We start from the raw sequence: 15,622 nt of genomic DNA on the forward strand, positions 1-15,622 counted from the left end.
TCTCTTCATCTCCACCCCTCCCTCATTTTTTTCCTGCACTATCTTCCCTCTCTCCAGAGTATAAATGCCTTCAATTTTTTATATCTGAACAGCAATGATTTGTCTGACGTGCACAGACATTCAGTCCAGTACTGATAATGATCGTTTCAGTAGTGAATGAGACACATGGGCCAAAAAGGCTCAGACTTACATGACCAATTCTAGTGCAAACCAAAGGATTTGGTTAAAAAAATTAAAATAAAATAAAAACTGGACATTCCAGTTATATGAACAAACTATCAAACCAAAGACTAAACAAAGATTTGGCTTGACTAGTTTGCAAACAAAAGCTTCTCTTTTATAAAAAAAAAGTTTTATGTTAGAGGGACGAGACAAAAGATGTACAAGTGTTGAGTGCTTTCATTCCAGTCACACAAAGTCCAATTGCACTGGAGACACATTTTGAAGCTCCCATTTCCTTTTTGTTATTTTTTTCTTCTTTGTAATTGTCCAAAGAAATATATAGCAAGTATATCTGGAGGTTAGGGGACACAGGACTTCATCTGCCTGCCCATTATCTTTCTACTTTACAACCTCCGATTTGTCCCACTTTGGAGTTAAGAGCAACACGCTTGTTAGGCTATCGTACCGTTTCAGCACAGGATAGCAGCACCAGGAGCAGCTGTGGTGTCGTCGGGCAGCTTGTAACATCGCTGCTGTGGGAGATGGAGTGAGTGCTTTGTGTGTGTGTCAAGATAGTGCTTGCGTATTTGTAGTGTGTGTGCGCGTGCAGACGCCGCTAGTTCTGGTGTCTCTTCATGTGCAGGGCGAGGTGGTCGGATCGGGAGATGGAGCGCGAGCAGACGGCGCACTGGAAGGGTTTGGCGCCTGTGTGCTTCCGGAAATGGCGCGTCAGCTCATCCGAACGTGCGAAGCGCCAGTCGCAGCCGTCCCACGTGCACCTGTACGGCTTCTCACCTGCAGGAACGGGAGGAAAGAGTCAGTGTGATTTAGTGCAGCTGCTCTCTGAATAACTGAGCATGCAGCAGCACGAGCTGAGCATTTCTTGTCCGATCACATGATCTCCGGCGCTCTATAAAAGAGCAGAGATGTGTCGATGGTTATAAGAAGTGATCATTATTAAAACAGACGTTCCCTGAGACACATGATTCATGCAGTTGGGTGGAGGAACTGGGAAAACAGGCTTTACAGAAAAGTCCAGTTGTCTGACAACATATACAGTCAGACTACTGTCAGACATTCATCAAGCACTAACGCTGCACAAGTTTCCCACGGCTGACTCATCCGCATTGTCGGGCCTTTGCCTCGGTGTATTTTTCTTTGGTGGAGGTAGTCGGCTTCTCTGTAACTCTGTCATTCCATTAATGTACAGCTGCAGCACCTGGCACTTTGTGAAAAACAACAACTTGTGTGACCTTTCCCCTTCAGCCCATGACTCAAACCCCCAAACCCAGCTTACAGTATTTCTCAATTGCTAAAACACTAAAACCCATTGGCTGAACAAAGTTCTCAATTGCCTGAACTCATTTAGCTAATTGTGCAGTCTGTTGTCAATACCTTAAACCAGCGGTTCCCAAACTTTTTAGGCCACGCACCCCCTTCTACATCCCGACCGGGTTCACGCACCCCCAACCCCCCCCCCCCCCCACACACACACACCTTAAAAAAAAAAAGCAACAGAGCCGCATAAAAATCGGACGAATGAGAGAACAGTTTGCTCGCGCGTGGCGTTTGTTTACAAGATAAAAAAACACAAAAACTCTTCCTGGACCGTATCTTCGAAAAGGTAACGGACGTAACGTTACGAAGGTAACGGACGATTGGCCAGATTGGCCACATCTGTAGGCTCGTCTACTTGCAGAGAGTAAAACTCACTCTTCTTCACGCGACCGACCAATGTAGCCAGGATGTCTTCGGACAAAGCATCGATGCGCGCGACAGTGTTGTTGGACACCGGGATCACGTCCAACTTTTTCGCTTCTCTCTCTCCAATCATACATTCCACCATCTCTTTAACATTTTTCCCTCTCCACCACCGCCTCTCCTTCTCCCTATTACGCGGTCAGAATACGACCACAACACGCCGCCTGTCTCCGGCAGAAATGCGCTCATACACGCACGGGAACAACACCGAGTTGTAATATATACCTCCATAACACCCCGCCACTCTCGGCTCATACCTCCGCAGCAACGAGGCACATCACCCGGCCACAATACCTCCAGAATGTCCCCCGGGTGAAATCCGGGACTTGCTTTTATGGTTCCGAGTGGCGGCGCTCACTCGTTGGCGCCGGGACGCGAGGTCTCCAGCCGCCCCCGCCGTGAGGCACCCGATCGTCAGGTCTGTCAGCCCTCGGAACAGGCCGCGGGTCAACAACTCGTGGGTGGCGGGGTAGAGGCGAGGCAGATCACAGAAAAATAATAAAGACTAGAGTACAGCAAAGATATGTTGATGAGAAGCGTATTTGTACGTCAAACACAAACGTAATCAGGGAGAAAATACGTTCGTGGTAAAACGTAATTGAGAATGCATTTTAGTTTTGGGGGAACGTAATTTTTAGGAGACAAGACTGCACCGCCATTACATTTTTCCTCTCGCGCACCCCCTAGAGGCAGCTCGCGCACCCCTGGGGGTGCGCGAGCTGCCCCCCCACTTTGGGAATCCCTGCCTTAAACTATGTCACATGGTAAAACACAATTTGCAGATCTCACTTAGACTTTTCAGCAAAACTCTAAACACATTCTCAGTCTCAAAACACATTCTGCACTGTAATGCACATGTCATCCATACTGATTTTGAGCACAGGTAAAACTGTTTTTAGGCGAAAGTTTCATTTTGCAAGAGGATTCAGAGGTTTTGTAAATAGTGCTTAAAGATGAGGTTTTGTGTTTACAGTTTTGAGAGAATGGGTGACCGTTTCAAGACATGTGTCTTAGCAATCGAGAAAAACTGTAACAGGAAGCATATCTCTATTAGCTCTATGTATTTAGCGGTCTGGTAACAATGGATGTTAATTAAATATGGCCGGTTGGTAAGGAACTTGATTCTTGCTGAGCTAAATCGCCCCCTTTTATCCTTCTGTCAAGGCTTCTTCTTGGCCTTGTCCACTTTTGTCTCTCTTGCATCATAGGCAGGTACTCAGAGATCCATCTCTTCCAGAAGAGTTCAGCCATGTACTGTACTTGCTTCCACCTTTTCTTGATGTATAGATCACTTTGAATGAATAGTCCTGGTGGCATGATTGGTTTTCCCTTTAACATTAGAATGTGGTTTGGTGTGAGCGCTTCAAGGTCATCTGGGTCATCTGAGACTTTTGTGATGGGTCTGTCATTTAGAATTGCTTCAACCTCACAAAAAATAGTCTGGAGCCCTTCATCGTCCAGACTTTGCTGTTGCAGAACTGAGGTGAGAACACCTTTCACTGAACGAATCAGGCGCTCCCAGATGCTGCCTTGATGGGAAGCTGCTGGGGTGTTAAAGTTCCATTTTATGCCATCCTGGACCAAAGCCCTTTGAATTTTGTCATGATTCAGAACAGCCAGACTTTCCTTCAGCTCCCGGTTGGCTCCAACAAAGTTTGTGCCATTATCCGACCTGATAGTGGAGACTGCACCTCGTCTACAGATGAACCTTCGTACTGCATTTATACAGGAGTCTGTGTCTAGTGTATATGCCACTTCCAAATGCACAGCACAACTGGTTAGACAGGTGAAAAGCACTCCATTCCACTTCAGAAGACTTCTTCCTCTTTTAACATTGATGGGCCCAAAATAGTCAACTCCAACATTTGTAAAAGGAGCTTTATCAGGCAACACTCTCTCCTCCGGCAAGTCTGCCATCTTCTGTTCACCAAGCTTTCCTCTGTTGCGTCTACAAACAACACAGTCAGATATGACTTTCCTGGCAGCGGAGTTTGCATTGATGATCCAGTACTTTTGCCGTGACCTTGACAGCATGTGATTTCTTCCAGCATGTCCCAGCTGATGATGGATATGGCGCAAAATCAGCGTGGATACATGTAGGTCTTTGGACAAAATAACTGGATGCTTGGATTCTGCTGGCAGTGCTGCTTTACTCAGCCGACCACCAACTCTGAGGATTTCATCATCCATTACTGGGTCTAGTTTGTACAGCGGACTTTCTTTGTGGATGTTTTTAAAGCATCCTTTCAGTGAGGCAATTTCAGCTTTGAACTTGTGTCGTTGTACATATTGAATGATTGACTGCTCTGCCTTAGCAAGATCTTCAGGTGTTATTCTTTGTCCTTTGAGTGTGGCTTTAAAGCTTTGAACTTTTCTTTCCACTTCATGCTCCTGATTCTTCAGATCGTCCTTTCTGAGGCCTGCAGAAGCACAAAACTCCTTTCTCTTCTGTCCCAATAACAAGAGATGTTCCTTGACCTTCAGAAACCAAGCCACAGATGTTTTTACTCTAGTCCAAGATGAAAAATAGTAGATCAGGTGGTTGGTGGCATTTTCCAAATCCTTGATGATAGCATTTACCATTAAGTCCCTTTTGACCTCTGGGTCATCTGCAGAAATCACATCAAGATTCCCATCAAGTTTAGGCCACTCCTTCTTTGACTGATAGAGAAACTCAGGTCCATTTATCCATCTCCTGCCTTTCAGGAAATCCTCAGCTCTCATTCCTCTTGATGCTTCATCTGCTGGATTATCCTTGGAACCCACATATCTCCACTGATCTACATCTGCTGCTTCTCTGATGAAAGAAGTTCTGTTTGCCACACAAGTGTGGAATCGTCTGGTTTCACTAGAGATATACTTAAGGACTGTTGTGTTGCTCATAACATTCATGAACTTGATGTCTTCTCTGGACATTTCAATCTGCTCCTCTGATGATCTCTCATTAAAGTCATGGTTATACCGTTTAACCAGCATTCCTTGCAGATGTTCCACAGAGATTCGGTTGGCTGTTACAGCAGGGCAGCCACTCTTACTCCTACTGCCGCGAAGTGGACCATTAATGACCCAACCAACTCTGGTTCTGACCGCATAAGGTCCTTCATCCTGGCTGTTTATCAGCTCCCAAGGCGCCATCACTTTTGGAGCATCAGTTCCAATTAGTAGCTCAACACCTGCGTCAATGTCGTGGAGCTTAACATCCTTGAGGTACGACCATTGATCAAGATCCTCCTCTCGTGGGACGTTGAGTGCAGAAACAGGAATGCTCCTTTGAGTTAAAACATCAGGTAACTCAATGAAATCGTTTGTGCTCATACCAGACACTTCAAGGCCTGACAGAATATGTGCATTTATGATCTTCTTTTGATTCATTGTTCTCAGCAGAACACTAGTCCTTTTACCCTTCAAGTTCAGTTTTCTTGCCAAGTCCTCTGTACAGAATGTGCCGGAACTCCCTGGATCCAAGAAGGCATATGTCTGCACCGTTTTGTTACCTCTCTGGCTCTTGACTTTGACTGCGACAATAGAAAAGATGGAATTATCTTCATAACCAGCCCCGATATGGCCGCAGGTTTGAGACATGGTGGTTGAGACACTTGGAGGGCTCACAGACTGTTGGGCTTGTTGAAAGGTTGTTCTTTTGTCTTGCCACTCTATGTGAAGGACTCCTGGGTGCTTTTGGTGACACACATTGCAATCCAAGCGACTCCTGCAGTCTTTGCTTGTGTGGCCTACTTTCAGGCAACCAAAACAAATACCCTGTTCTTTGATAAAGTTAATTTTATCACGATGTCCTTTCACTTTAAACTGTGAGCATTTATCCAATGAGTGACAACTTTGTTTACAAAACAGACAGTTGTGAAGAGAGGAAGACTTGTTCTTGTTTCCTGTGTACTGAGTGATGACTCCTTCTTTCACTGCGGTAACGTTGGTGGCAAAGCTGCTTCCTTTTTTCCTTTGCTTCAAGTAACTAACGTTGGGGACCTTCAAGTTGGTGGGTTGTGAGTCCTGAATGTTGCCAAAAAGTGGATCTGTGGCAATTCTAACTTGTTTTTCAATGAAAGCAACAAGATCCTTAAACAGTGCTCTCCGGCCACTTCGCTCTTGCAGATCACAAGCAACATTTCTCCACCGTCCCCTTAACTTATAAGGAAGTTTCAAGATGATGCTCCTCATATTAGATGGTAGGTCCAGTTCCTTCATATGCATCATTTGCTCCGTTAGATTTGAGCATCCTCGAAGTGTTATGGGAAAATATGTCATGGTCTTATGCTTTAGGATTGAAGAATGTAAGTCTTTTAAAGTGCAGGCACAAAACCTATTTGAGTAGATGATTCTATCAGTTTTGCATCCAGGTGTCTTGTTATTTGTTATCTGTTATCTTGTTATCTGTTTTCCTGTGCATTGTTTCTGTCTTCAAAGACGGCGACACACAGGTCTAGATTACGGTACTTCCTGATCAGCATCAGCTGAAGAGCATGACCCTCTGTATGTATATGTGATATGTGATGGTAAAACAGGCTTATTCAGACTCTGTATTTCTTGTGACTGAACTCTTTGATTGGGTCACAGTGACCCAATCAAAGGAAGCAGTATAAAGGTCCATGTATCTGACTATGTTGTCAGAGCACCTCTAACAGATGACGGCGATGTGTCTGTGAGACTGTGCTCTCTTTGCTTGCAAGACATGCATCTGACTGTGTTATTCAGAGCACCTCCTGCAGATGACGTGATGTGTCTGTGGGACAGTGTTCTCTTTGCTTGCAAGCAAATAAATTGACTATTACAACCTTGATCGTTCATCCAGACTCTGTTTCATTTGACATTGATTTGATAACACTTTGACACTCTTATCCCGACTTTTCATAGAAATATTCCACAACAATTTGGCGTTGTCGGCAGGATTCGCTGTCTGTCTGTCAGAGCTCCAGAGGGACTGACCGGAGGAGAGGCCTCTCCCAGGAATCCACAACTGTAGTTTCCTGTCTTATACCTCATTGGCCGAGAGAGAGAGAACCGGCAGACCTGAGGGAGTTTCTGATTGACGGCACGCGAATCCAACGAAAAAGAATTAATTTCTACAAACGGGTAAGAAAGTTAAAATTCCAATTGTAAAAGTAATGGTAAAATTATACTAAGGTCATATGATTTAACAGACACAGATGAATGGTCAAGTAGTCATTTTTTTTATTTTTTATTATTTGGGTAACAATTGTTTTTGACGTTCGTGGTTTCGTTTTACGAATGTGGTTCATGTAAACTCCTGTTTTCATTTTCTGGCATCTCACTATTTGCACGCTTTTACGTAGAAGACAGGATTGTGTTATACGGTGATCGTAGACACAGATCGCTTGACTACAGATATAGGTTTGTTGTAAGACCGTTGTTATGCGCTAAATACGTGAATTCTACTAAAGCAATTGATAGAATAAGATTCGTGCGCCAATACGTGAATTCTATACTGATAGAATAAGATCGTGATAAATAACTAACGTGAACTTCAAATAACATTTGAAATAAGAATCGTGGTTTTCCACAACATAACGTGAGTTTCAAATAGGTTTGAAATAAGAATCGTGATTTTCCACAACATAACGTGAGTTTCAAACGAGGTTTTTTGCAAAAAGTTTTCCTTCGAGAGAATAAACATACGCTGTATGGTGACGACTGTACTGTAAAGGTAACGTTAACGTATCCACGCCTGAAAGATGGGTGGAAAAAGTAGTAAAAGCGCAGCGCCCTCGGGCCCAATAATTGATATGATGCGACAGAAATATGGAAACTGGTGTTTAGAATGCCTCACGTACTGGTCAAAGGAGTTTGGTTTTCCTGAAAACGGCTGATTGAGCGCCGCGAAGCTCAAAATGTTAAGAGGGGATTTAGAAGGTAAATTGAAACAGATTAAATGTACGAAGAAAGACCGAGTCAAAGACTTAGAAATAAAAGTGAAACATTTGGGAATGATAAAAGTCATAGAATGAGTCTGAGCAGCCCGATGCCAAGGTCTTACCTCCGATAATAAATAAATGTGGGACAAGGACAATCACACTGCCAAATAATTGAAAGAATGATCAAAATTGGGATTCCCTGAAAGAGGCAGTTTTAGCCTACGATTAAAATTTGATTAACTCAAAACGTGCTTGGAGCAGATAAAAAGGTGAAGCAGATACAAATAAGTTGATGTCCAAGAGGAATGCAGGGGAGACACACACAGACACCATGCTCGCTCGCAGCAGCTGAAAGAGGGGACACACACACACACACACGCACACACACAGAGGCACGCACACACAGAAACACAGAGATCTAAGAATTGTATCTCTACATGAGACGTTGTCTAACATTTACTGCTGAACTTTCGGCAGCTGTTTTGTTTTGTTTGTTTTGTTCATTTTTAGTCCTTGGTCCTGGTCTGGGGATTCCGCTTCCTGCTGTATGCTCCCCAGCCACAAACAACTTGAACGACACCCACCACTCAACACGTCGAGGATGAAGAAGACGAACGAGACTCGTCAAAATCTACAGAAGGCTTTCCGCCATCCATAAGCCTGGAGAACATCACACAAGAGAGTTGTGTGACATGCAGCATGCTGAACATGAGGATCAGTTCAACAACGGACAACAGAGAAGTTTCGTCAGCACAGATGCAAGCATGCCCAGCTGATAATGTATCAGGGCATGAGAGGAAGCTGAAAGAGGCTTTGAGACTTTGACACACACCAACTGAAGACTTTGTGTGCCATACATGTGGCAGCTTGAACATTGAGGAACAGATGCTCACGCTCCATGAACAAGGAGTGGTGGGAGGGCTCGACAATCAGCCATCAGGGGGGGTGCAGCAGGGACCGGAGTGAGACCAGAGCTGGACCAACGACCCGCACACAAATACAACACAGAGGGTGAGTTAACTTTAGATTCTTTAGATGACAAACTTGTACATTTAATACACGCATTAGATACTAGACAAACACCACTCACACTCACATATGTATTCGAATGAGATTGAAGAATTTAGATGATTTAGAGAAGTGGAAATGATATAATGGTATAATAAGAGTCTGTTGGACAAAAAAGTACTGCTGCTGTCTGTTTCTCTGTGTCCCACACAATCTGAGTTTGTAAAGGGGGAGGATTCCACATGTTTCCACATGTTTCCACATGGTACAAGCCCAGGACTGGTGTGAAGGACATGTCTGACTGGCAGCAAGTCAGACTCAATTCACTGACTTCAGCAATATAGAGGATCCTGGTAATGTACAGTAACAAAGATGAAGAGCCGCTCTCGACACGTGTTTATGCCAACAAACACAAGAAAAGGAGAACGCACAACAAAGATGAAGAGCAACCACGACCAGCGCAACAACACGACTTTTGACTCAGACAATGACAACTCAACGACGCATAACTGTACCAGACGCACCGCAGAAAAAAACAAAAAAAACATGAAACATGATCTCTCAGCTATTCACCAAACAGCTGACTATGTATTGTCATGTGGCAACTAACGACCAACAACTTGACCTGTTTCCTATTACTGACTATGCGGACGACTTTGACAGCGACACTGATTCCTTTGATGATTTTGATGTGCAGGTCTAAAAGACAGATTTCTGTCTTTTTATTCTTTTGTGTTAATTGAATTATATTGCCTGCTACATTTATGGGATCTTTTATCTCACAAGAACTGTTTTTCTTCAGATATTTCAAGTGATGTATTTTCAAATCATACTTTTGGGTAATACTACTGTTATTGAAATGTCCTTATAACATATTTTTACTATATTGTGTGATTACTATGTAATCAAAGAGTGGAATGTTATGGGAAAATATGTCATGGTCTTATGCTTTAGGATTGAAGAATGTAAGTCTTTTAAAGTGCAGGCACAAAACCTATTTGAGTAGATGATTCTATCAGTTTTGCATCCAGGTGTCTTGTTATTTGTTATCTGTTATCTTGTTATCTGTTTTCCTGTGCATTGTTTCTGTCTTCAAAGACGGCGACACACAGGTCTAGATTACGGTACTTCCTGATCAGCATCAGCTGAAGAGCATGACCCTCTGTATGTATATGTGATATGTGATGGTAAAACAGGCTTATTCAGACTCTGTATTTCTTGTGACTGAACTCTTTGATTGGGTCACAGTGACCCAATCAAAGGAAGCAGTATAAAGGTCCATGTATCTGACTATGTTGTCAGAGCACCTCTAACAGATGACGGCGATGTGTCTGTGAGACTGTGCTCTCTTTGCTTGCAAGACATGCATCTGACTGTGTTATTCAGAGCACCTCCTGCAGATGACGTGATGTGTCTGTGGGACAGTGTTCTCTTTGCTTGCAAGCAAATAAATTGACTATTACAACCTTGATCGTTCATCCAGACTCTGTTTCATTTGACATTGATTTGATAACACTTTGACACTCTTATCCCGACTTTTCATAGAAATATTCCACAACAGAAGAAACAGGGAAAATGATTGCAATGCTTTAAGATCTTCACTTTTAACAGGCGTCCAGCTGAGAAGTTTTTCCATATACGTAGATGCAATTTTGTATTCGTTTCCAAAGTGCTCTGCGAGAAGACTTTTGGCTCTGTGGTATCCCTCATCTGAAGGTAGATGTTGACAACTGCACACCAAGTCTCTTGGCTGCCCCCTGGTGTATTGTTCGAGAAAGTGCAAACAGTCACTCCAATTAGTTGTCTTCTCCTCCACTCCATTTTCAAAAGCTCTGATAAAAGACCTGTACTGAAGAGGGTCTCCATCAAACACAGGAATGTTTCTTACAGGCAGGACAGAGCACAGCTTTTTGCTGGACCAGCAGAGCAGCGATGCCATTTTGTCTTTGCATCACATTTACAATGTCATTCTGATGGGGTTGAGGTTGCACAAGCCCTGCTTGATTTTCATTCACAGTTTGTGTCGTTTGACCTGGAGCATCAGTCTTTACGAGCATCTCATCAATTTGTGTTTTTGACCTTTGTTTAGGCCTAACAACCTGTGGTTGCATTATGGGATCAGACACAGAAATAACATCCATTTCAACAGGAACAAAGGTGTAGGCATGGGGATTTAATAGTCTTGCTTCTTTGAACTTGTTCCTTTCAACATAAGAGTTCATGCCGTCTGAACATTTTGAGCCACACTGGGATGAATTTATTTCCAAGACATGAAGCTTTGCATTTGTAGCTGCCAATTCCATTTCAAGTTCCAATTGTTCCTTTTCTTTCTTCAACTTTTCCTTCTCCAACTTTTCCTCCTGAGCTTCTATTAGATGTTTCCTTTTTAGAGCAGCAACACGCTCCATCAGAGCTGCCTTGTCAGCTTCAGCCAGTTGTGGCTGTGGTGGGATCGGTCCTTTGAGTCCAAGAGCTAAGTTTTTACTTTAGTCCAAGGGCGTAGTTTTTACTTTTAGTCCAAGGGCGTAGTTTTTACTTTATGTAGTGGCCATTTGTCGGCTAAATCAAACTTAAACAAATAATAATCAAACGCCACTGATGCACCGTGGTCGGTATCCTTACGCAGCCAGAAGAGAGTAAAATGTCAAGCAGGATTCCATTTTTGTGTATTTATTAAATAAAGCAAATAAAACAAGCAAACAAACTAATTAACAAAACTCCTGTCGTGCTGTCTCTCCTGTCCTCTGCAATACTGCTGTGCAGCTGGTAAAAACTATATGCCCACCCCGGTGCATGCTGGTCCTATCTTTCTACTCGTTTAAATAGCAACAGGTGCCCACAGTAATTACCCAAAAAATAATAGAACCAAACAAATTACTATTAAAGAGAAAAATAATCTTAACATATGAAACAATAATTAAACAATACTACTTATAAATGAAATAACAAAACAATATCAAATAAATAGCTCCAACACTCCTATTCAAGTTAACACATTTCTTTGCTTCTCCATGTAATTGATTAAAGATGTTTGAAAAAGATGAACTTTAAAGATTAAAGAGTGCCTTTGCCACAGAGAGCCACAGCGCTTTAAAAGCAAATTATAATGGATTCTAATAGAAACTGTGCTGTCTGCTTTTAAATTATTTCTTCTTCTCCTCCTTTTATCTATTCATTTATTTCTAATGATCAAAAACAGTGTGGGATATCTATATATATATATAGATCTATATAGATAGATCTATATAGATATATATATATATATATATATATATATAGATCTATATATATATATATCTATATATATATATATATATCTATATATAATCTATATATATATATATATATATATATATATATATATATATATATATATATATATATATATATATATCTATATATATATATATATAGAGATATATATATATATCTATATATATAGATATCTATATATATCTATATATATATATATAGATATATATATATATAGATAGAGAGACCAATAGTAAATCTGCTGCAAATCGCAAATAAGAATTCAACAACTGTGTGTCTTTCCAGAAACATGCCCCATAACTAGATGGTCCACAGACCTCACTATGAACAGTGTCCATTGGAACTACTTCTAAAAATCGTAGACAAATGTGTGTGTGACAAAACAAAACTGTAAAAAAAGTTCTTGAAAGCTCTATGCACCATAAACATAATTCCATTCACCTCCATTAAAATGAGGTAGAAGCAATAATCTAAGTGATGTAGATCACAAATTAAAACTATCTGCATGCTGGATACCATTACAGGGAAGGAAAAACACGTGTTTTTTTGTCATTTGTGTGAACCAACCCTTTAAACAAGCACAGCAAGCAATGCAACCTCGCTAAAACAACAACTGTAATCCTGTTACGAAATGAACCACATTGTGGTTACACACACACACACACACACACACGAAGCTGAACATAACGAGGAGACACAACGAAAAGACAGAAAAATAGAGAGAAGTGAACCGAGCGAAGGGTTCAGTTCTTACACTGGCAAAAACATGTACACACACACACTTACACACACACAGACATACACACACAAACAATCAGGATAATGGATGTTGATGGAGATTAGAGTGGGAACTCCCACAGGGACCCAAACGCATTAGGAATCATCTCATATAGATTACTGACAGGTGTGTGTGTCTGTAAGTGTGCATTCAAGCAGCTGAATAAGAGAAGTAGAATGAGTAACAGACAAAGATAGAACTGGGGAGGGGTTGAAGGTGGGAGGAAAAGCACAAAGTAGAGAAGAGGATGATTAGATGAATGAAAGCAATAGAAAAAAAGGGGGAGAAAAAATAACGAAGCGGGACTGACAAAAGCAGAGGAGGATAAGGAAGTTGCTGCTACATCCCCCTTTACGTGTCGTGTCCTCATCTTGTTGTCGATAATAACTGCTATAACCACAATCAGCCTGCAGCATGAATGACGCCAGAGCTAATTGTCGTGTCATGTTCCCAAAACTGAAATGCAAGGCACGCACACCACCAACGATGTTCTGTTCAGATTCATAAGGGGAACACAACTCTGGATCGTAAAGTGGTACGAGTGAGTTTTGTGTGTGTGTCAAGATGAGTGAGGAATGCGTAGATATCAACAGAAGCTTGATTGTGTTAGCTGGAGTGAGGTGGGGCCCCAACACCTAAGCGCTTGTTTGTTGACTTTGCTCATTTTAAACTAATAGTTCAAATCTAAAATGTGAAAGAAAGAGACAGATTGAAAGAAAGACTAGAAACAAGGGGACGAAATAAAAAAGGAAAATGGACACCAGAGTGCACACAGTGAATACTGAAGTGGAGAGATTAGGATCAAGACGATCTAAGATATTTTTGTATCTGCACAGACGGATCTTGTATATATTTATAGTGGCGAACAAGACACAGAAGCATATTAAAGCTTTTAAACATCAATGTCCGAACAAGCAACGGTATCTTAAGAGAGAGAGATGGCTCCATTTGTCTCGCGCTGACCACATAGTCGGAGAGTCATCCCGTGGCAGAAGTGTGTCACTTCCACCTGTTTTGATGGAATAGTATATTGGGCAGAGGATGGGAATGGGGTAGGATACATTTACACACACATGCCAGGAACACAACACTCTGCCTAGCAACATGGTGCCAGCGCAGATACCGAAATACGAGTCATGTGGGCAGTATTTTTTATTTATTTTTTGACGAGTCCCTGTTTTAAAAAGCTGCATTAACTAGAGGAATGTCTTACCCGTGTGAGTCCTGAGGTGGGCTTTCAGATGGGACGACTTGGTGTAGACTTTCTTGCAGCCTGACGACAGACGGGGTGATAAACACAAACAGAAGGCTTAATCCAAATGCAAATCATTCACGTGTCACATATGTATTTAATAAACTGAGCTGTGTGAACTAATGAGGAACAGAAGTTGTTTGAAATGAGATACAGTAAACTTGTGTTTTTGCAGCTGACTTTCAGTCTTATTTGGTATTTAAACTGTTTCCAATCAAATTCATTCAACTATTCATTCAAGACATGTTAAGTTCAGGATTACAAAACCTTTTGCACTTGATGTTATGCACTGTAATTCTTCAGGTTTATTCAGACTTTATATAAGGAAATGATAGAAGTTCATGTATTGCAAAGATTTAAACCGTGAGCAGCAGCAGCAGCAGTGTGACTAATACACTCTTGGGTAAAGTGTGGATGCGTCCTTGTGTGGATATGATGGAATAGAAGTTAGACATGTGGAAACATGCTGCAGGAGGCTCCGCTTAAGCCTATTATACACGGTGCCACAGGCTAGTTGACATTACATGCCCTACAAGTAGCTGCACATTGTACAACTGCAATCTGAGCACAAGATTTAAAGCGTGACTGTATGCAAATGATGTGTTGGGGGGGGAACATCCATTTAATGAACACACACACAGGTTCATTCCACAAACATATACCAGTGATTGCTTTGAAGCCACAACAATGAGTGAGAGCGCACGGCGGAGAGCGGCACGGGACGTTTGAGGTGAGCCAATAAATGCAAAGTAGTTTATAAACTACGGTAGGTGGTTAGTTGACAGGCGGTGATTTAAGTTAAGTGATTTAATTCCAGTGCAGCAGGAGCTCGGCCATGGCTGTGGTACATTGTGTGACTCACGTGCCTGGGAAAGTCATTCTATACACATGTCATTTTTGGGTTTTTTTAAATGCACGGGCATCTTAAAATAAAGCCGGTTTTGTGAGTGACCAGATAATTCACCTGACCGCAGCGTAAAAATAAAACACCCAACAGCGACAAGAATCAGCGTGCATAAACAGTTGTTCTCACCTGGGTAATCACAGTGGTGGATCCGCCGTTTCTCCAAGTCCGGGTTGTTCCTCCGGTTGTAGCGGGTGTAAATAAAAAATATATTCATTCAATGTTAAATAATAGGCGCTATACTTGTAAGCTTATATTGCGGAGTTGTGAGGTCACTGTAAGTAGGTCAAAAACTCCGAGCAGGGCATTCCGTCGCCTGTTCGCACGATAGAAACAGATACAGTGGCCCTGAAAGAAAAACTTGCTTAAACCACCAGATTAGGGTGGAAACTGCCATCTTAGAGTAGGAGTAGAGTTCTCTTTATCTATTCACACAGAGACTTCGAAATAGTTTAGAACTGCACCCTTTCCGGCACCTTAAGTGTTAACAACATATCACACACACTGACGTTCCAGAGAAAGCGGGATCCGGAAGTGAGCCAGTGTGGGTGAAGATGCCCAGAGCTCAAACAGGCTGTCTGAAAGCTAGAAACAGA

The 15,622-nt window shown here is 42.0% G+C and overlaps 1 protein-coding gene across 1 annotated transcript; it reads right to left on the reverse strand.

Annotated features, from left to right (window-relative positions):
- Window positions 1-778: 778 nt before the first annotated feature.
- On the reverse strand, window positions 779-15,243 carry LOC306787293 (Krueppel-like factor 3; the record flags this gene model as incomplete). Its single annotated transcript, XM_079282409.1, has 3 exons — window positions 779-957; window positions 14,084-14,143; window positions 15,156-15,243. 3 exons carry the CDS (start codon window positions 15,241-15,243, stop codon window positions 779-781), a joined length of 327 nt encoding a protein of 108 aa, XP_079138535.1.
- Window positions 15,244-15,622: the final 379 nt, after the last annotated feature.

The sequence above is a fragment of the Melanostigma gelatinosum genome, assembly GCF_949748355.1.
Source record: "Melanostigma gelatinosum genome assembly, chromosome: 13".
In the NCBI taxonomy this organism is placed as follows: domain Eukaryota; kingdom Metazoa; phylum Chordata; class Actinopteri; order Perciformes; family Zoarcidae; genus Melanostigma; species Melanostigma gelatinosum.